Raw genomic sequence first — 22,856 nt, forward strand, 5'->3', positions numbered from 1 at the left:
ATATGTGGGGGACAGAATAAGATCTTACATCACAGACTCAGAGGAAATAAACAGAATGGAGGAGAGGCAATATTCTATAATCTGAGAATTCAGCAAAATTGATGAAAAGCAAGAACTCACAGATACAGGAATCACAGTAAATCCCAAGCAGAACAACTAAAAACGAAATCCACATCGCAACACAGAGCTATAAAACTACAATTAAGTTAGGATACAAGGTAGATCATAGAAGCAGCCAGAGAGAGCAGACAGATCATGAGCAAAAGAACCATAAGTACCTGACAGCTGATTTCTCAAGAGTAACAATGGGAAACAAAAGAGAGTGGGACGAACCATTCAGATTACTGAGGGAAAATTTACTGCCTAGGATTATGTGCCCAGAACAAAGCTTGCTTTATGAACTCACCGGCAGATTTTTTAAAAATGGAAAAAGATAACAACAGACCATTTCAGGAGGAAGGAATAGGAGCCTAAAAAGAAGGTGTGACATATGAGAAGCTAGGGTACTTATTTTTAAAGACAAGATAAACATTGAGATAAATCTAAATGAACATTATTAATAGATTATGTTGTGGTTTGTATGCCCAAGTATGTCATTTGGGCAGATGTGGCAACTGTGCAGTGTCTTTGTGGAGGGATGTGGGTGCTTGGCCAGTACGATACGTGCCCAGGCACCTGCAGTCCCTGCCACAGACGGCTGCCAAGACACTCCAAGATGAGGGCGAAGTCAGGTGAAGTGACAGCAAAGAGGGAATTTTTGAGGAGACTGGCAAGGTTCCTAGCCAGTTCCTGTAAAAGCAGGAATTAAGCCAGAAGAGAAATAAGAAAGAATAAAGTTTCTGCCCAAAAAAATTGCGACAGAAAAAGGAGAGCAAAATGCAAACAGGCTGAAATGGCTATTCAGGAAACTAACACAACTTTCTGGGAGACAGCAGAGAAACTAAAAACGAGACACGACTCTCCAGGTAGGCAGGAGAGAAAACAGGTGGAGTCTGATCAATATCATTTACCAAGTCTTGGTTCCTGTGTCTTTCCTTTCACAATCCAGGAAAACAAACAAACAAACAAAAAAAAACAAAAAAAACCTCTTTAATCAGCTCTTTGTAAGTCCAAGATTTTAAAAATAGATCTAAAAACATGTTTTTTAGAATGAGAAATACCAATATATTCCAAGGTGTGCAATGTGAGCCTGGCCCACACTAGGCAAGTGCTCTACCACTGAGCCTCTGCCCTTTCTCACTAAATCGCCCATGCTTGCCTCAAACTTGCAGTTCTCCTGCCTCGGCCTCCCGAGCAGCTCGGATTACAGGCGTGTGCCACCATACCTGGCTATTTTACTGCTCTTAAAAAGAGGTCTGGTTCTTGGATATATTGCATATCTGCTGTGCAAGGGCTCTTGTTTTGCTGATTCTCTTTCTATTCACAGCGTTTCTTTCTTTTTAATGCTTCAATATTTTCTCATATTTGCTTCATTTTATATTGATTACATTGTAGTTCTTCAAAATGAAAGTTAGCCATGACTAACTGTATTAGTTCATAACTTAGTGATCAGAAATTTGCCATTCTTGGTACTTCCCTTTCATAGGACTTTAGACTTATATCTAATTTTATTTTCTTCCACTCCAGTTTGTCAGGGTTTGAGTACAGAAAAAGAGAAAATTAATTCTTAATTCAGTGTAGTTATTATTTTTGTTATACCTGAAAATAATTTTTATTCAGAACTAACACATATAAACCCAAATTAAATGTGTTCCTAATTTAACTCTTAGTCAAATTTCAGAAGTGTCTACAGCCAACCAAAAAGAGAAAATGCTTAGTGGAAGAAAGTTAGAGTGAAGAAGACAGTGACTTAATGCCATGAAAATGTTTTATATTTGGAAATTTTATAAAAACGTATTTTCCCATAAAGAACACTTTTAGCACCTCTCACAGAGGGGCCTGTGCATGAGGAGCCCCTAAGTCTCACAATAATCTCTCTTCTACGTAAACTCCTGTGTCCTTTTACTTACTGTTCAATTTCTTTCCTTCCTTCTAGAAAAACTTGCAAAGAATTGTCAATACCACTTTCTCTAGTCTCTTTCCCCACATTTGGTTCAGAATCACCATCTTTCCACACAACCACTATGACAACAGTGGTTCCTGACCTTCATTGTATTTAACCTGTGTGCAGCACTGGACGTGGCCGAGCGTCCCTTCTTGAAGCATGACCCTCCCTTGCTTCTGACCCCTGTACCTTGACTGGTCCCTCCTAGATCTCAATGACTGATTCTGCTCTGATGGCTAAACATTAGAATGCCCTGGAGTGTTCTCGTTCGTTTTCTCTCTCTCTCTCTCTCTCTCTCTCTCTCTCTCTCTCTCTCTCTCTCTCTCTCTCTCCTTCCCCTTCCATCCCTCCCTCTCTTTATTACATATGGCCCTCAACCCCTGCACCCATGTCTTCCTCATATACCAGTTTTATAAACTATACACTAGTATCTACACACTGATTTCTTCTCCAAACTCCAGAACACTAACTGCGTAGCTCCATCTTTCCATGATCGCCCAAGTCATCATATCACAACCAGAAAAAGGCTTTGATCCACATGGCTCACCCAGTTTCTCTCAGCCCTGGTGAGTGGCCATTTCAGCCCTGTCCTCCATTTCAAAACCAAAGGCCTCACCCCACACTCCCTCATCTCTCTCCCCACTCCCGCCCCTATTAACAAATCCTATGATGACCTTTTCTTGACATCATTACAAGCCTTCTCTTTTATTGCATCAGCTTGGGTACTGCATAAGTCTCCGTGAAGTTATTCATTTACACTTGTTTCCTGGGAGTCGTTTGGCTTAGAATCAGAGTCTGGAACAGGATTATTTGTTATGCTCTGCATTTCCTCTGCCCTCTCAAAAGTAAAGAAGAAAAAAGGAGCGGCAATCGTTGTAACACTTTTCTTTCCTTATCAAAACACATTTGGAGGTGGGTGTGGTGGCGCACACCTGTAATCCCGGTACTTGGGAGGCTGAGACCGGAGGATTGCAGGTTGGAGACCAGTTTCAGCAATTTAGCAAAGTTCTCAGCAATACACAGAGACTCTGTTTCGAAAATCAAAACATAATAAAAAGGGACGGTGGTGCATCTGGGTTCAATCCCCAGTAACCCCCACGTACATACTGGGTTCAATCCAATATTTATATATATACATATATTTCACATATTCTGCCTGTATGATTTCTACTTTGTGCCACTCCACCAACCCTATTTATTAATAATGCTACTGTTTTTTTTACAGTTATCATAAGAGCAAAATTTGTACTAATTTCCACTTTTACAATACATATTTACCACCGGGCGTGGTGGCGCACACTTGTAATCCCTGTGCTTGGGAGGCGGAGACAGGAGGATCGCACAGGTTTGAATCCAGCCACGCTGGCGTAAGAAACCCTGTTTCAAAATATAAAATAGGTCTGGGAGTGTAGCCCAGAGGTAGAAGGGCTTCCAGGAACCCCAGTACCACCAAAAAAAAAAACCCAAAAAACAAAAAACAATACATATTTACCACAATTAAATAATTCAGTATGCTTAGTCTGTCTATGGAGGAGGCTGAGAGAAAATAGCCTCTATTTATGTTTGAACCCAGGAATAACGGGAACTGAAGACCAAGTGACTCAGTGCTTGTCCACCTTCCAAGGCAGTTTCACACTATTGAGATATGTTTGAATTTCAGTACTTAGAATTTTTTTTTGAAAACTACATGGAGTACCCAACTTTACATTAGACACACACAGTAGCTCACACTAAAACATACTTCTGATAAGCCATTACTGATGGGACAGTTTCAATGTTGTCTTTCCCCCAAAAACAGCTTTAAAAGCCTCAAAGTAGACCATCTTCTTGAAAGTAACTAATGATTAAGAACAGACTATAAGTAACTTATATCTCGTTGATACAAATATAATAGAATTTGTTAAAATCTCTCACAGAATGCAGTTAGAGAGTTCTTGAATAAAAGAAATGCTTTTGAAGACAAGACTATCAATGTCTAAAGTGAATTTTTCATAGTCTGACAAGTTATCATAAAAATGTTTAAATTTTTCCATTATAACCTTACAAATATTTTTTAAAAATAGCAAAACATTTGCAATCAGCCACACTATTGCTTATTTGACTTTTAATCTAAATGACAAGCAACTGGATATTGTTAAAGAGCAATTATTTATCAGGCAATGAAACATCACAGTCAATCCTTTAAAAAGTAGGCTATGAATCCTGCTTTCCCAAAGGCTAAACTCTGAATCCTCTCATTTCTTTTCCATGACAATTTATTCCCCTTCAATCCCTCTGTTTGGGGTTGGACACAGGATTCCTAATCACATCCTGGGTAAGCTAGAGCCTCCCAGCAGGGAAGCCCTTTAAACTTCAGCCCCAGGGGCCTGAGCTTGTGCTCAAAAGTTCTGACCCCGTGAGAAAAGTGCTGAGCAAACCCACTGAGCATACGAAAACAACACACTATATGCAATTTTTTACTTAGAGCATTTGTTTTAAGGAACGTATTGCTGACCTACAAGCTAGAGTAGGTTTGTCCTGCTGCTAAGGGTCAGAAGCAAATGCAAGCCCTCCAGCCTTTGGTGTGTCTCGGGAGGATAAATAAAATGTCTTTTTTTCATAATTAGATATATTTTCATTATAACGACATCCAGATGAGATACTTACATGATTTATCTATCATTTATTACCTTCTAACATAATGATATGATTTCCTTATTTAGTATGTTTTTACTGTTTTCCTAATAGAAGACAAGCTCCCTTTACTAAAGACAAAAAGCTTTTTGATTAATGATGATTCCTTATATTTTCAATTTTTAAATTTATAAAATATGTAAATGTTTATGTATCCATTTCAAATAGATTACAGTTACAAGCCTGTGTTCTGTAAATGAAGGAGCAATAAAGATAAACGATATAGGCATAAAGTTCAGAAAACATCTCACTTACACATCTCATCTTTCCTTTCCTTTCTTCCCAAATGATCACATTCTGATTTCTGGGCTGGGAACTCAAAAGACCTGACCTTATTAAAATAAACTAAGCCGGCTGTGGTAGCACACGTCTGTAGCCCCAGTACTTGGGAGCCTGACATAGAGGATTGAAGGTTTGAGGACAGCCTAGGCAATTCGTGAGGTTTTCATCATCCTAGCGAGACACTTTCAAAATAAAAATAAAAATAAAAATAAAAAGCGCTTGTAATCCCCACGCTTGGGAGGCGGAGACAGGAGGATCGCGTAGGTTCAAAGCCAGCCGCGCTGGCTTAAGAGACCCTGTTTCCAAATAAAAAAAATATAAAAATAGGTCTGGGAGTGTAGCCTGGAGGTAGAAGGGGTTCCAGGAACTCCAGTACCACCAAAATAGATAAATAAATGAATAAATAAAATAAAAATAAAAAAGGGTTGGGGGTATAGCTCGGAGGTAGAATGTCCCTGGGTTCAATCCCCAATGCCACACACACACACACACACACACACACACACACACACACACACACGGCAAAGGACTCAGAGATTCACAAAGTTGAATAGTTTTGCATTATTGTTTTCACATCTTTTGCACTTTTGTTTTTTTGTTTTGGCAACTGGGTTGTAGGTAGTTAAGGCAGTTGATTTCCAGGGACTATTAGTTTACCGAAATATTCCAAGTATAGAATAGTGAATAGTACCTAAATGCTGAACAACTATTTGTGGAGCGATTTAAAAGTTTTGACTCGCCGGGCGTGGTGGCGCACGCTTGTAATCCCCGCGCTTGGGAGGCTGAGACAGGAGGATCGCACAGGTTCTCAGCCAGCCTCTGCTACTTAGTGAGGCTCTCAGCAACTTAGTGAGACCCTGTTTCCAAATAAAGTATAAAATAGGTCTGGGAGTATAGCCCGGAGGTAGAAAGCCTCTGGGTTCCAACCCCAGTAACACACACACAAAAAAAAAAAAAAAAAAAAAAAAAAAAATTGACTCTACAAAGAAGCTGAATATTTTCTGTAAAGCATGTTACTTTGAAGAGTTTTGTGGAAGACATGTATGGCCATGTTTTCTTACGTCTTGGCACTCGACTTATTTTTTCTTCTTAGTTACTTAAGTTAAATAAATATTGGCTTTTCTAAGTCAGGATAGTGAAAACACTCTTTTCTACAAAGTGTTCAACTTCACACTGATCTTCCTTATATTGTGTACTTATTTTCAAACACTGTGTAATGAATAAACCATGACAAAAATTGGAGTATTGTCTATCTCTAGGATCCTATTTTAGAACACACACATTTAAAATTTATAATGTTGGACAGTAGAGGAAAACACATAGCCAATTTACATATGGTGATCTTATTATCTTATTAATGGTGATCTTATTATCTGTACAATCCTGTAGTCTTTGATGAATCATCAATTTTAAACACATTTCCACTACCTACAGCTGACATATAGTCTTTCCTGATAGTTAGCATTGGTAGAGTTTAAAAATCCTAATGCCAGTTTAAATGAAAGACCCTGAATTGCAAACAACTGTCTTTTCTTCGTGTACATGGTTCATTTCCTTTTCTCCCGCGAGCAGTCCCTCGCAGTGTCAGGGCACTCCCATCAGAGGCGAGGGGAGGAGGGCATGAAGCCGCAGGTGTGTGAACAGGATGGTACCTTGACTTGCTGGACTCTGCACTTGCTGTGTCGTTAGCGTCCATCTGCCGGTCCTTCCTTTCTTGCTACACGTTAATCTTGTGTTCTCACAGCACCTCTGATTATACTAATTTCCAAAAGCACATTTCCCTCTTCTCTCTGATCATCAAAACACTAGTTCTGTCAGTAAATTCCAGTCTCTAATAGTAGGAGGAAGTTGTGAAATTAATTATATATGATGACTAACTTTTCACAAGAAACTGGTTTATTAATTTTTTCGTGGTACTTGGGTTGGAACCCGGGGCATTCTACCTCCAAGCTACATCCCCAGCCCTGTTTTTTATTTGTTATTTTATTTTTCAGTACAGGGGATTGAATCCAGGGTCATTCTACCTCTGAGCTGCACTCCCAGCTCTGTTTTTAATTCTTTATTTTGAAAAAGGGTCTAAGTTGCAGAGCACCTAAGTAGCTGAGGTGGGGCACAAATCTAAGTCTCTGTCCCAGTCTCCCAAGTACTGGGATTGCAAGTGTGCAGCACCATGCCTGGTTAGTCCGCTTTTAAAACCTGGTTATATAAACATAGGTTCTATAATTATATCTAACAAACACTAATTTTTGAAATTATTATATTAGCATGTACAGCTTTTATAAATTAAAACACTCCTTGATAATGTAGAAAATATTATTCTTATGGAATTCCCATGTAACTCTAAATATTTCTTACTTTAATTTTGGACTATCAATATTGTAGAAGTTACTTTCATTCTTTTGGAAAGCCATGCAATAATAGTCATCAGTGGCTGAGCACTTTGTATACAGCACGCATAAGCGAAACACATGGATTACCTCACATAATCCCCATAATCCTAAAGGCAAACGCAATTATTTGTGTATAGCTGGGGAAACTAGACTTAGAAATTAAAACATTTTACAAATTAAGTAAATATGTAGGAGATCGGAATCACTTATTCAGCAGTTTTGGAAAACTCATTTTTATTATATTTTCAACTCTTCAGCTATTGTTTGCCCACTATTCCATTAATTCTGTAGCACTTTTTTTTTTTTGCTGACATATAATTCATCAACAACTTACCTTCTAGTCATCATCAACTCCTTAACTTTCAACAACTGCGTCAGCCTCAGGAAATCAGTCTATTTTCTGTCTGTACTAATTTGCCTATTGTGGATCTTTCATTTCAAGGAAAATATACGATATGTGGTCCTTTGTGACTCGATTCTTTTATATAAAATTTGTTCTCGAAGTTCATCCATGTCAACCTATTAGTATTTCATTCGCTTGAAGGTTGCAAGCCGTTAGTAAACTTCAGAATTCCGGAAAGACATTCCCACCAGGGCAGCTGTTTTCTTGGTGCTCCCTATTTTTAGCATCTTCCCAGAATCCTCTTCCAGTACTCCGTTCCTTTTTATTGCTGAATAATTTCCCATTGAGTAGATGTATCACATTTTTTATCCACTAACCATTTGATCAGTATTTATTTCCCCTTCTTATTAAGAATGTTGCTTTATCTCATTAATATTTACAAAAACACACATTTAGAGAAAGTAGATGAAAAATATTCAACTAGAGGTTTTGAAACCTAGCATCTACTTCTAGCTGTGGTGGTAACTCTGCATTTATTAAGGTAGATTAGAAAATATTTCCCTTAATTTTTTTCTTTTTGTCCTTTTCAAGTGTTTGGCCTAATAGTTGGTCCTGAAAGCAGTAAAAACATTAGCTCACTGCAACTATACATTCTATATTACAGCTAGGACGTGCAGGCAACATTGTAATTTGTTTTAACCCCAATTTTTTCTTAAACTTAGTTTATTCTATAATTTGGGAAATACCCAAACATTTAATTTTATGTTGCTCCTTTTTGGAGAAAAATTGCTCTCATTCCACGTAATAGAAATTCTATTAACGAAAAATTTATTTTCTGTGGTACTGGGGGTGGAACCCAGGGGCATTCTACCTCCAACCTACACCCCCAGCCCTATTTTTTATTCTTTATTTTGAAACAGGGTCTCACTGAGTTGCAAAGGGCCTCAGAAAGTAGCTGAGGCTGTCTGCGAACCACGATCCTCCCGTCTCAGCCTCCCAGATGTTGGGATTACACGCGTGCGCCGTCACGCCCAGATTAACGAACAATTTAAAAATACCCTGAACTCTCCATACTGTACTGAGGAAAATATTTTCATTTCTTCCAGTTCTCCTGTCTGCCCTGGGAATGATCATTCCTAAAACCCTGTCATCTCCACCACGATCTAAAACTTACATTGCTTGTCTTTTATTCATAAAGACTTCGGGGGTGGGGATTAGAGTAAGTGTGGCTGTTCTGATATTCTTGAAAGCTGGAACAAAAATCCTATTTCCTTTCCGCATTCTCCTGGGTAAAGTTCTGCTTTGGATTCGAAAGAGAAAGCGGAGGGGCCAACGCAGTGATTCACAGTTGGCTGGTCAGCCAGAGGAAACTCAGAATACTTGTGACGTTAACGTCTGACGTAGATACGCCTACTTTAGGAAGATGTCCCTCGGGATTCCCAGTCGGCGAGAGATACCCACGCGTGGGAACCGTCCGGCCCCAGCGCCGGCCCGCCAGCCCCTCACAATGGCGGCGCGCACCGCCGGCCGCGCGCGCACTTCCGGGCCGTCTCCTAGGAAACCGCCGGCGTCGCGCCGCGGCGCGCTCGGGAGGCGCGGGCCGGGCGGCGTCTGCGCATGCGCGGGCCGGCGCGGGCGCGCGTCAGAGAGGCCGGAGCCGGACGCCGGGACGCGCCGCTGCCATGGCAACCCAGTCCCGGCTGCGGCGGGCGCAGGCGCCGGGGTCCCCCTGGCCGCGCCGCCGGACCTCGCGAGGAAGAGGAGGAGGAGGAGGAGGAGGAGGAGGAGGAGGAGGAGGAGGAGGAGGAGGAGCGGAGGAGAGGAGGAGAGGAGCGCTCCCCGGCCGCGCCCGCCCCGCAGCCGCCGCGCCCCGCTCCGGCCGGCGGGCGGCTTCCCCGGGCGCGTCGGCGCCGCCGGCAGGGGAGGCAGGGGCCGCCCGGCGAGCCCGGCCCGCGTCCCCGAGGGCGGGCGCGTCCCGCGCTCTCCCGCGCCGGCCCCCGAAGCTGTCCTAGTGGACAGGTAACCGTCCCCCAGGGGGGCGGGAGCCGCGCCGCAGCGCTCGCCCCCTGGACCTCGAGCCGCCCCGGGGTCGGCGGGCTGGGGTCCTGAAATCACTCCAGCCAGTGTGTGGAAGATGGCCAGCATCGTGTTCGCGACGGACGGTCATCGTGTTCTTCATGCGCTCCTGGGATCGCGCGTGGGCAGCACGCAGCGGGAAGAATGAACGGCCAGACGGTTTCCTAATGGGGGTTTTTGCTTAAATACCCTTCTATGCTTTCTTTGGTTAAGCGCTTATTTTATGTTAAAAGGCATTTTATTTGACGTTTTTTCGGTTCTTAGTTTTTAAGCGTATATAAAAGGTTAGGAGGTAAGACGGGAGTCAGTGAATTAAACTATTTTTGAATGTTCTGAATCTTGGTGTCGGCTGGGATGCACACTAGAAGACCTGTAGTCACCTCCCCACGCGGGATTTATCAGACACTCGGGAGGAAAGAACTCATTCCAGCCTTACAACAGTTCCCTATTAAGAGGAGCCGTAGGGTCAGAACACCCACATAGACTTTGGTGATAAATGTTTAAATTTCAGTGTGGAAACTCACAAATAATAAATGCCAGGTAACTCGATTCTTGTAAGAGCGTTTTGTTGTTTTAACATGTTGACTGTACCATGTGAACAAGTGCCTAGGGATGGAGATTAGGAGAATGGGAGGGGTTGAATATCCTGTGACGCATTTTAAAAGGCTTACGGGACTTGCCAGGGAGGGTTTATGATTTGTGTTCTGTTTACTTGAGAGCCTGTCATGAGGGTTTCTTTAAGTTACAGGAGTAGAATTACATTTCAGATTGGACACAAGGGCATTTACTTGTCAGAGTTTCTTCACCCATTGATTTTCTCCTTTACATTATAAGAAAATGGTATAATTTAATAACAGCGAATATGTTCAATTTGTAATCATTATGTTATTCATTATACCGGTTCTGTCTTGGCTTTAAACTTGAGTTTCCACATGGGTGGGATTCACTGTAAATAAGAAATCATTACTACCAATGTCTTCAAGAAACAACTTATTTATTCATCCAGAACTGCTTGTTATAAGAATAAGGGAAAACACTGAGTTGTTCCAGAGAAGTTTTTGTCTAACTGTAATGTAACTTAAAGATTTTAAAATAATAAATTTCAAGATCCTTGGTCTGAAAAGAAGTTGATTATAAAAGTAGTTTTATAGATACATTTTGTATTACAGTGAATTTTAGTTTATTCTACATCATCCATAGTGTCCTTACTTTTAATTGGTAGGTAGATCGACAAACACCTTCAGGGATTTGACTGTCACAAAGCGAAGCAGTGGTAAATAAACTTACTCTGAGATATTGGTGTATTGATTTGGGTTCTCCAGGTGACCTCCAAATAGTATTGCCCTCAGTATCTGAGTTAGAAATTATTGAAGCCTTAATTTTGAGTTCTTTAAGAAGATCTATTTTATATTTTTAGTTTACAAGAAACATCTGGAATTATAGTACAATTAATACTTTAAAATAATAATTGAATAATTTTTACTGAGTAAATTTCTTTTATATTTTCATAGTCCTTTATATGTGTATATATATGTTAATTTTAATTATCTGCATCTTTATGTTCTTATAAAACTGTAGATTAGCCGGGTGTGGTGGCACACGCTTGTAATCCCAGCATTTGGGAGGCTGAGGCAGGAGGATCCGGGTTCGCGGCCAGCCTCAGCTACTTAGTGAGGCCCTCCGCAACTCGGTGAGACCCAGTTTCAAACTAAAGAGTAAAACATAGGCCTGGGGGTGTAGCTCGGAGGTAGAATGCCCCTGAGTTTCACCCCCAGTACCAGAAAAATAAATAAATAAATAAAACTAGATTATTTTCATAGCCCTTTCTATATTTTTATTTATCTATGTAGAGCTTTATTTATGTTTTTAATTTAACCTTGTCTTCTCTAGCAGACTGCAACCCCTACTTCTAGAGCACAGCCCTATTTTGTACATCAAAATAGGGATCTAGCAAATGTTCAACAAATGTTTGTCAAAATTCTACTCTTTATCTGCTCACACACATAAATATATGATTGATAAGTAAAGATTTCTATAGTTCATTTGTTTGAAAAATTATATTCACACAAAAATTAACAGGGCTAAAAAAAACTTTGATTTAAATATAACTCAGCTTAGTTCTTTTAAAAATAAATTTATATACCATTTTAGCAAATACTTACTACCTTTCATTTGACAATCCTATTTCCTGTCACTGTCTTCTTTGTAGTATTAGGTATGAAAAGGTTTTTTTAAAAAATGAAATACATTTTTTTTTCTTTTGCGGTACCAGGGATGGAACCCAGGGACAGATACCTCTGAACTACAACCTCAGCCCTATTTTTTATTCTTTATTTTGAAAGAGGGTCTCACCGAGTTCCACATGGCCTCACTAAATAGCTGAGGCTGTCCTCGAACCGAGATCCTCCTATCTCAGCCTCCCGAATGCTGGGATCACAAGCGGGCACCACCATGCTTGACATGAAATACATTTTATAGAGAATACACTTATTTCTGTACTTCTCTAGAAATCAGCATTTGTTATTATTAAGAATCAATTGCTACTTATTAAAAAGCTCTGAGATAGGCCGGGCGTGGTGGCGCACGCTTGTAATCCCCGCGCTTGGGAGGCAGAGACAGGAGGATCGCGCAGGTTCAAAGCCAGCCGCGCGCGCTGGCATAGGAGACCCTGTTTCCAAATAAAAATGTAAAAATAGGTCTGGGAGTGTAGCCCGGAGGTAGAAGGGCTTCCAGGAACCCCAGTACCACCAAAAACAAAACAAAACAAAACAAAAATCTCTGAGATCACAAATATCATGCCTTATAAATTTCTAAAAGGATTAGAAAACTGAGGATGAAAAATTATATACTCATATATGTTTGAAAATAAACAGATGTAGGTGGGTAAAACTCAAAAACAAAAACAAAATAATCATTTGCTATGACCCGGACAGAGTTTTAAAAATTGGCAGGCAATGTAGAATTCCTTTCCTAAGCCTCCTTCTTATCTACCTTGTTTATCCTCTTGTAGACAGAGTTTTAAAAATTCTAGAAATGCAGCTGGGCATGGTAGCGCACACTTGTAAACCCAGCATTTGGGAGGCTGAGACAGGAGGATCGTGGTTTGCGGCCAGCCTCAGCTACTTAGTGAGGCCTTCTGCAAGTCCATGAGACCCTGTTTCAAAATAAAGACCAAAAAATAGCGCTGGGGGTGTAGCTGAGAGAGGTAGAATGCCCCTGGGTTCCAACTCCAGACCCACAAAAAAAAAAAAAAAAAAAGAAAGAAATTCTAGAAATGTCTATGTGTTGTCCACCTATGGAAAGGTCTTGCTTTTGTATGTATCTCTTTAAGAGTATATAGAAATGCATTTTTATTTTGAACATTTCATGTTAGGTGTTAATCAGCTTACCTTCCATGTTAATCTCCATATCACATTCCACCTCTAAAGTGTATATACCAGATACTTTATATTTTAAAATCTCATAACTTTTTTTTTTAAAACAGAAATGGCTGAAAATAAAGATACTGATTCAAAAGAAAATGGAGAATACGAAGATGACTTTGAAAAGGACCTGGAGTGGCTAATGAATGAAAAAGAAAGAAGCGACGACAGCTTGGCAGAGGTGGGTGTCAACTGCCAAGGGCGCCCTTAGCCAGAACATTAACAAAGCCCTTCATGGCTCTTGAGGATTTTTATATATCTCACCTAGGCTTCACAAAATTCTTCTCATGTGCATTGAATAAATGCCATTATCCCCATTCTAGAGATGAGAAAATTGAGGCATAGTTGAAATGTTGTATCCCAAGGCACGGGGCTAATGAGAGAACAGGAATTAAATTAGCACTTAAAGCTAAAAATTAGAATTATAAAGTTATAATTTAATATCAACAATAAAATTATGACTTATTTATCAAAAGTAAAAATGTATAATTCTTATTCTTATGAAGTTAAGTGATATCATGGACTTATGCCTGTAATATAAATAAAAATAAAACAAATCATTTGAAAACAATCTTTATACTAATAGTTGGAACTTTAAGACTGAATTAGTTTTTCAGAGGAATGAATCTAGGGAAAAACGCTGAGTGAAAGGCTAAACCGTAAGATACTTCTAGGGAAAAGCGATCCATTAAATATGGTCAGAGTCTGCTGCTCATCAGAGGTGTAGAAGGGAAGTCAAGGAAAATGAATCATATCCTGGATCATGGTGGACTTTTTTCTATTTGCTCATGTACAGTGTATTTGTGTGTATATATACACACACATGTAGTGGGGAAGTAATGAAGTAAAGGACTAAGACTGGGAGGTCAGCCGGTGACTGTAGAAGGAAATTACCAGAATCATTACAGCAGATGCCTGAGTCTAGGGGGTTAAGGGAAAGAATATAAGGAAATGGAGGCAGCAGGTCTTACAACATCTCTTGGTTTTATATTGCTTCTTATACAATGGAGAAGACAAATAAGGTAGATAATATTTGAAAAAGGCAACAGAATCAAAAGTGAAAGTTTGGGCAAGATGGCTTTGTTTTCTTTCTTGATACTATTGTCTCATGTATTTCCCTTGCAGTGCTCATAAGTATGAATTAGAATGTTATGAGTGAGGGGTGAGGTGAGCAAGATGCACTTAAAATTTCCCATTAATAAAGTACAGAAATAGAAAACTCGTTTTGGATTGTCCATAGAGAGTCTCAGTTTTATAAAATATGAAACCTCATATCATGTTTTATTTAGACGGATTGCAAGAAGGAAGAGAACGTTAACCAGGAATTAAAAGAGAATGGAACAGAAATAGACCACATCAGACAGCTTTCTGATCCTGAAAAATCTTTGAAGGATGAGGTTTCAGCAAGAAGAAATGATTTCATTTCTGTCCCAAGTATTCAGTCTTTGGATCCCATCTCAGATTCAGATAGTGAAAACTCTTTCCAAGAATCCAGACTAGAAAGCCAAAAAGACCTGGAGGAGGAAGAGGACGAGGAAGTAAGGAGATATATTATGGAGAAAATTATACAAGCTAACAAGCTTCTACAGAATCAAGAACCTGTGGATGATAGAAGGGAGAGAAGACTTAAGTTCAAAGACAACTTAGTTGACCTAGAAGTCCCTCCACTGGAAGACAGCGATGCTTACAAAGACTATTTTGAAAATGAAAACAGTATTTCTGGCAAACTGTCACAGTTATACATTTCCAGTGAATTGGGCCAAGAAAATGTGCTCCTGACGCTTACAGAAGGAGGCTGTGAAGAAAACAAGGACAGGAAGATACTGGTAGAGAGAGATGGGAAGTTTGAACTTTTGAATTTACAAGATATTGAGAGCCAGGGGTTTCTGCCCCCCATTAATAATGGCGGTAATGCAGAAAACGAGCCTCAGCAGTGGGCACTCAGACCTCCCAACGCATCCGTCATCAGTGTCAAGAAAGAGGAGCCTGCTGCGAAGAGTCATGCTGCCCCTCACACATCCACAGGAGAGCCAGTGGTGTTTGTCCCTCAGCCCCCGGCCAACCCCAGGACGTGCCTGAACTCTGCAGCTAACTCAGATAGGAATAAAGGAAGTGGAAAATATAACCCACGGACACAGTCTGCCAATGTGTCACCTGTGACCTCAACGTATTGTCTGTCCCCTCGACAGAAGGAACTCCAGAAGCAGCTAGAGCAGAAGAGAGAAAAGCTAAAGAGAGAGGTGAGGACGCCAAGCGGCATTCTTTGGAAGAGAGTGTTTTCATGTTTTATAAATGCAATAGGAACTGGAAATTATTTTTTGAAGTGTCGGAGACTTTTGTTCACTTGCTTTCATTTTCTATTGTGTTAAGAATATGTTTGTGAATAAAACACTGTGACTACCTCACAAAGTTGCTGAGGCTGGCCACGAACCTGTGATCTTCCAAATATTAGGATTATAAGCATGTGCCACCACGCCCAGCTGGCTAAAATATTTTTAAAGCAAGACCTAGATAGCATATCCTATTTATACAATACTTCCATGTATATCTCTCATTGATTATGGCATTTTTCTTTCATAAATATACTTATAACAATTCAAATTTAACAACAGTATACAATATTATAAATCATAAAATTAATATATGCCATGTGTTAATATAATTCTATAAAATGTATGTTAAGGCATTTGAAGTGCTTCTAGAGTGTGTTTTTTCTTTTTCTTTTGCATTGTTGGAATTTATTGAGTCTAATTCTAGACATAAATGAGGAATAGAAAAGAGATTCCCAAGTACCTTTGAACATGTATTGTAGATCTCTGTAATTGTGGACTTTAGCTCTACATTTTAACTTATCTGAAAGAAATCAACATTGTTTTTACCCCTAAGTAAATTAGAGACCCTATTTTTTAAGGGGGAACAATTTTCAGATAGAATGTTTCAGAGGTAGAGAATCCTAAGTTCATCTTAAAATATATCTCTCTACTTTGATAATTCATATAACTTTACTACTTTTCCATTAATTTATTTTTATATTATTTCCACTAGGAAGAAATACGGAAACTAGAAGAAGAGAAAGAAAAGAAAAAAGAGAATGACATGGTATTTAAAGCATGGTTGCAAAAGAAAAGAGAGCAGGTTTTGGAAATAAGAAGAATTCAACGAGCAAAGCAAATCGAAGACATGAGCAGCAGAGTAAGTCACCGTCTCTGAAACACAGGTTCGAGCGGGTTGTGGGGGTGAGCGCTTCTCATCCCAGTGCTTGGGGCTCGCAGGAGGGTCACAGGTCCTCTGCCAGCCTCAGCAACTTAGTGAAGCGCTCTGCAACTTAGTCAGACCCTGCTTCAAAATTAAAAACAGGAAGCCGGGCGTGGTGGCGCACGCTTGTAATCCCAGCATCTGGGAGGCTGAGACCAGACGATCACGGTTAGTGGACAGCCTCAGCTGTCCTTTGCAACTTAGTGAGACCCTGTTTTAAAATAAAGAATAAAAAATAGGGCAAGGGGTGTAGCTCGGAGGTGGAATGCCCCTGGGTTCCATCCCAAACCCGCAAGAAAAAAAAAATTTCAAAACAGAGGAAATCAAGAGAAAGTAAAATTATATCTCAGTACTAAAATTTAAAACTAAATTCTCAGCTAATGCAGAATCTATAGTCCAACAGTATGTGAGGATGAATGTTCACTGTACCATACACAGCACTATATGTGGTTTATTTTCTAACTTTGTATTCAGATAGTAATATTACATGTTTGTATACCGGCATAGGTTTGTATATATTTGTGACATAATAGGAAATCTGCATATAAATTGGTCTCTAGTCCTGGTTATTGGCTCCTAAAACTCTCATAATTTCTCAAGCAATACGGTGCTAGGTGTGTCTTTTATTCTAATACTTGGTCTTTGACTTGGTTCTTGATAGGGAGTGCCAAATCCCGTAGAATTTCCTGAGTGATGGGAGTGTCTTGTTCTAATGAGGTGACTCTTGGTAGGCTCCTGGGTGGGGTGATCTGAGAATGACTAAGCCATGTTTAGAAGCAGGGCACCTTCCTTGCCATTCCCCATCATGTAGGAAAGGCAAAGAAGTCAGAGACTGAGTCAGTGATCATGACTACGTGACAAAGAGTCATTACAAACCCCTCTGGTGTGGGGTTTGGAGAACCTGATTGTTAAACACATTGGGCGCTGGGAAGGTGGTGTGCCTGGAGACACCTTGGCACCTTTGAGCCCTTCGCATATACTCTACCCTGTGAATCTCTATATGACTGTTCATCTGTATCTTTTGTTAATATAAGAAATGGCAAATGTGTTTCTCTGAGTTCTGTGAGTTTCTCTAGCAAATTAATTGAGCCTAAGGAGAGGAACATAAGTCCCTAGACCCTCGTTTGATCAGCCAGCAGCACAGATCACAATATGGGGCATTCAATTAGTGTCTAAAGTGGCTGCAGTCTTGTGGGACTGATCCTGCAGCCTGTGTGCAGTTAGATGGAGCCAGAACTGAGCTGCATTGTATGATTCCCAGCTGGAGTTGTATGGTCAAGGTGGATAAGCCCCACGAGCATTTTGTTGGCCAAAGATGAAATTTTTTGTGTTGGATGTAAATTACAAGGAAAACATTTGTTGTTTTTTTTTAATATAGTATAAATACTCTTCTGTGAGTATCTTGCTTATAATTTTTTCAGTCTTATTTTTCTGAATAAGTCTTACTGAATTAAATATTAGGGATTTTTCTACTTTATTATATCTGTCACAAATATGTTTTTCTAACCTGACAGTATTAATTTTTACACATTATTTATTATACCATTTGTAACCATTTTAGCTTTTAAGATCGTTGAATGGGCAATGCGTTTGTAGCCAAGACACAAAAACCATAAACTTGAAGGTAAATTATTGAGAAATTTGGCAAAAATGATATTGTAAAATAATATATACAACCACTGTGCAAACTTATTTTAGAAAGAGAAAATATGGATCAAGATACACAACTCTTCCCAGTGTCCTGGTGCATGCACTTGGGAAGCTGAGATAGGAAGATTGTAGATTTGAGGCCAGAAGACCCCATTTCACAATTCAAAGTTAACCTCTAGGTCTTTGAACCATCTAGAGTTGACTTTTGTGTGGGGTGGGAGGTTAGGGTTTAGTTCCATTTTTCTACATATGGATAGCCAGTTCTCCCAGCAGCATTTGTAGAAAAGGCCGTCCTTTCTCCAGTGTATGTCTTTGACACCTTTATCAGTGATCAGCGGGCTTTGTTCTTGAATCTTCTGTTCCATTTGTCTTTTTTTTTGTGGCATTACCATGCTATTTTAATTGCTATCACTTTGCAGTACAGTTTAATGCCTCTGACATGATTCTTACTGCTGAAAATAGTTTTGTATATTCTGGGTGTTTTGTTTTTCCATATGAATCTTATAAGTGATTCTTCTAGGTCTATTCAAACTGATTATGGTATTTTGATAGGGATTGCATTGAATGTGTAGATAGCTTTTAGAAGCATAGCCATTTTGACTATATTTATTCTTTCTATCCAAGAGCATGGGAGGTGTTTCCATTTTCTAAAATCTTTGATTTCTTTCTTTAGTGATTTATAATTTTCCTTAAAGAGGTTTTTCACCTCTTTGGTTAGATTTATTCCTAGGTATTTTATCTTCTTTGAGGTTATTGTGAATGGAATTATTTTCTATATTTCTTCTTCAGTGGATTCATGATTGGTGTAAATGAGTGCTAATAATTTTCATAGGTTGATTTTTGGATCCAGCTACTTTGCTGTAACTATTCATCCCCTCTAGAAGTCTTCTTGATGAGTTTATTGGATCTTCTATGTAAAGTATCATGTTGCCTATAAACAAAGATAGTTTCAATTCTTCTTTTCCCATTTGTATTCCTTTGATTTCTTTTTCCTGTCTTATTGCTGAGGCTAGAGCTTCGAGTACTATGTTGAATAGGAGTGGTGACAGTGGGCATCCTTACGTTGTTTCTATTCTTAAAACTTAAAAAAAATGCTAGAACTTAAAAGATAAGCAACACAAGAGTCGGGCCATATATCTAGAAACATGTACATGGCGTTCCTTCAGAAACCGCTCTGAAGACTCAACTTCACCCACACTGATATCCAGCCTCTCTTTGTTTTATATGTTTGTATTATTGTGCAAAATTATTTTGACAAAGAGTTCAAAGCTTTTAATCAATGAGCCTTTTTTGTGTTGGGGGTTCAACTCAGGGCATTGCTCAGATTAGGTAAGTGTCCTTTGCCAGTGAGCTACTCCCCAGCCCTCTTGACAAGACTTTTTATTTATTTATTTATTTTTTGGTGGTACTGGGGTTCCTGGAAGCCCTCCTTCCTCCGGGCTACACTCCCAGACCTGTTTTATATTTTTGAAACAGGGTCTCTTACGCCAGCACGGCTGGCTTCAAACCTGCGCGATCCTCCTGTCTCCGCCTCCCAAGCGCGGGGATTACAAGCGTGGCCACCACGCCCGGCCTTGACAAGGCTTTTTAAAGAAATGCTTGGTAGTGAGTTCACTGATGAATTTCCTGAAGAGAAAGGCAATCAGCACTGCTGAATCAAGAGAGTACATTTAGAAGTGCCGGTAACAAAGTTGGGGTGTTTATGAAAACTTGATGAGTGGGTTGTGTATTCTTGTAAATGAGTAGGATGTGTATTCTTGTAGGCTCCCATAGCAGGCCTCAAAAAGTATGTTTTGGTTTATCTAAGGTAAGCAAAACTTGCTTTTCTACTCAGCAGGAAAACAGAGATCCACAAGAAGCTTTTCGATTATGGCTTAAAAAAAAGCATGAGGAGCAGATGAAAGAAAGGAAGACAGAGGAACTAAGGAAGCAGGAAGAGTGCTTATTCTTCCTTAAGGGGACAGAAGGACGAGAAAGAGCTTTTAAACAGTAAGTAAAGGCAGGGCGTGTTTGTCTTTCTCAAGGCTAACCTGATCTGGGCAAGACTTTGCATTACTGATTCGGAGACTATAGACCTGGCTTCATAATGCTGCTAGCCAGCCTTGGGGAGAGTCGGAGGCTGCTCCACCAGCGCTCAGTCCATCTGTTTGAAGTTCACCACTTGCTGCCGCCGCTGCCGCCTCCTCCCCACTCCTTTCCCTCATAACATGCATTGAAGAAGTGGAAGCTATTTGCATTTTCATCACATAAAAATCACGACTGTTAATATTAGAATGTTAATACCCTAGATATTTTACTATATGTTTATAATTTTGAAATATAAATTGAGATGCTCTATATATGGTTCTGCATCTGCTTATTAATGATCTCTTCTAATATCCAGTCCACATCTATTTTTTCCTCAGTGACCTATGCATGACTTCGAGGTAGTTTGTTTCAACTATTACACATTTCAGGACCTTAAAAGATTTTGATTTTTTCCCCTTAAGCCTTTTTAGGCCATGTAGAGATTTATTTATTTTTAGTTTTTACTGGTGCATTGTATTTTTACATCATAATGGGGCAAAAAACTTGTGTAGACTCTATGTAGATATTTAGTTGCTTAGATTTCTGGAAAACCATATATGCGTGTGTACATGTATGTACATGCACACACCCTACATGCACACTCATCTACCAGCCCTAAGTGTGTAGAGTTACTTGAATTTCACAAGCTCTATCAACTTGATTCCTTAGAATGTGGACTCTGCCCCTTTTGGTGTTTTCATGCTCAGGCTTTCTTTTAAAGAAAGAGCTATTTTAAAGCCGGGCGTGGTGATGCACACTTGTAATCCAGCATTTGGGAGGCTGAGATCGGAGGATTGTGGTTCACGGAAAGCCTCAGCTACTTAGTGAGGCCCTCTGCAACTCAGTGAGACCCGATTTTAAAATAAAGAATAAAAAGTAGGGCAGGGGGTATAGCTCGGAGGTCAAATGCCCCTGGGTTCCATCCCCAGACCCGCCAAAAAAAAAAAAAAAAAAAAAAAAAAAAGAGCTATTTTATGCACGGAAAAGCAAGAGCTCTATAACTTCACTGCCAAGAGGAGTAAGGTAGCATTTCTGATCATTCACCTAACCTGGATAGCTGATGATTTAGAATATAGCTAATTGCAAAGAATAAGTTCTTTGGAATTTATCAAAGTTATTTGCTTAGAAGACTATATTTCTAAAAAAGAATAAGACATAGCATATGGAAAATATTTTATTACCAAAAAGCCAATTAAGTTGCCACCTTTATCATAAAACAGCTTCAAATATTTGATCCCAAATGTCACCGTGCTTTTTAAAATGAGTCCAGGCCTGTAAACCTGAACAATTTCAGTTAATACCTTTATAATTTGTGTTGTGACATTATTTCAGTGTAAAAATGTCACTTTCTTATCCTCAGAGCATGAAAAACATATCTAGGTGATACTAAATCTGATGTTCCTCTTTCTACAGATGGCTAAGAAGGAAACGGATAGAAAAAATAGCTGAACAAGAAGCCCTCAAAGAACGGAGCAGACAGCTCCGCCTGGAAGCGAGGCGCTCCAGACAGCTGCAGAGCTACCTGTATCCGGTGTCGGAGGCCAGGTCTTTTCGTTTTACTGATAATTACAACTGAACTTATCTATTAAAGACTTCATTTGGCAGCTACTATCATCCAAACTTTGCATATCCTTTCTTATGGCTCTTGTGTTTTGGTAATACTCTAAATTATGTAAATGTAAATGGTATTTATCTTTTGGTGATGTTGGAAGTAAATTTGTTTCTTACCACTATAACAAAATAAACTTTTCTCAGTGTTGGAAGGTGCTCGCCTCTTAGTCTGTGCAGGGAACTGAATAACAAACTCTGCGTTCTGCTTCAAAATAATTTTATTAACATTTCTATCTAGAAATGACACAAGAAAGGACAGATTTAATTCATACTTCCTATTGACATTTTAAAAATAAGGTAGGAAGTATAACTTATTTTGTGAAAATTATCTTATTGGTATATTACAATTATATTGAATAATGAGATTCATTGCAACATATTAGTATAGACCCATAACAAAATTTGATCTATTTAATTCCCTGGTACCTTCCCTTCCTCTCCCCTTCCTTCCCCATAACCCGCTTCTGCTACCCTAATCTGTCTTTGATTTTTATAAGATCCTTTTCCCCCCTTTTTCTCTCCCATGTATGAGAGAAAGTATTCTATACTTGACTTTCTGAGTCTGGCTTAATAATTTCACTTAATAATGATGTTCTGTAGTTCTGTCCATTTTTCCTCTGCGCCTGGGTTCAATCCCCAGTACCATACACATACAAATTCCTTGAATGCCTATAGCAGATTTTTTCATTGATCCACTGAAAAACATTTGGGATACATATCCACTATTTGGCTCTTGTGACTAACACTGCTGTAAACATGTGTACAAAAATACATACTAGTCCCTGATTTAAATTATTTTGTGTATTTACCTATAGGTGGAATTTCTAGGCCATACAGTAATTTTGCTTAATTTTTGGAGGAATTTCCATACTGTCTTTAATAGCTGCTGTATCACTTTATATCCTGATAAAACATGAGGATTTCCATCTCCCCACAGCTCTGCCAACACGTTATTTTGCTTTTTTACTATTAGCCATCTAGTGAGTATGAAGAGGTACTGACTTAATTTTTTAATGATTAGTTACGTGAGAATATTTTGATGT

At 39.4% G+C, this 22,856-nt stretch overlaps 1 protein-coding gene across 2 annotated transcripts; it reads left to right on the forward strand.

Moving 5' to 3' along the window:
• Positions 1–13,294: 13,294 nt before the first annotated feature.
• Positions 13,295–21,778, forward strand: CCDC181 (coiled-coil domain containing 181; the record flags this gene model as incomplete). 2 transcript variants are annotated; one of them, XM_080698613.1, is made up of 5 exons in its annotated part: positions 13,295–13,411; positions 14,520–15,470; positions 16,276–16,422; positions 19,970–20,124; positions 21,616–21,778. In XM_080698613.1, the coding sequence occupies 5 exons, from the start codon at positions 13,295–13,297 to the stop codon at positions 21,776–21,778; spliced, it is 1,533 nt and encodes a 510-aa protein (XP_080554739.1). The 2 variants fall into 2 exon arrangements, with proteins under 2 accessions (XP_080554739.1, XP_080554740.1); XM_080698614.1 differs by having other exon boundaries at positions 19,973–20,124.
• Between the last annotated feature and the right edge of the window lie 1,078 nt (positions 21,779–22,856).

Source organism: Muscardinus avellanarius (assembly GCF_963383645.1).
Source record: "Muscardinus avellanarius genome assembly, chromosome: 7".
Lineage (NCBI taxonomy): Eukaryota > Metazoa > Chordata > Mammalia > Rodentia > Gliridae > Muscardinus > Muscardinus avellanarius.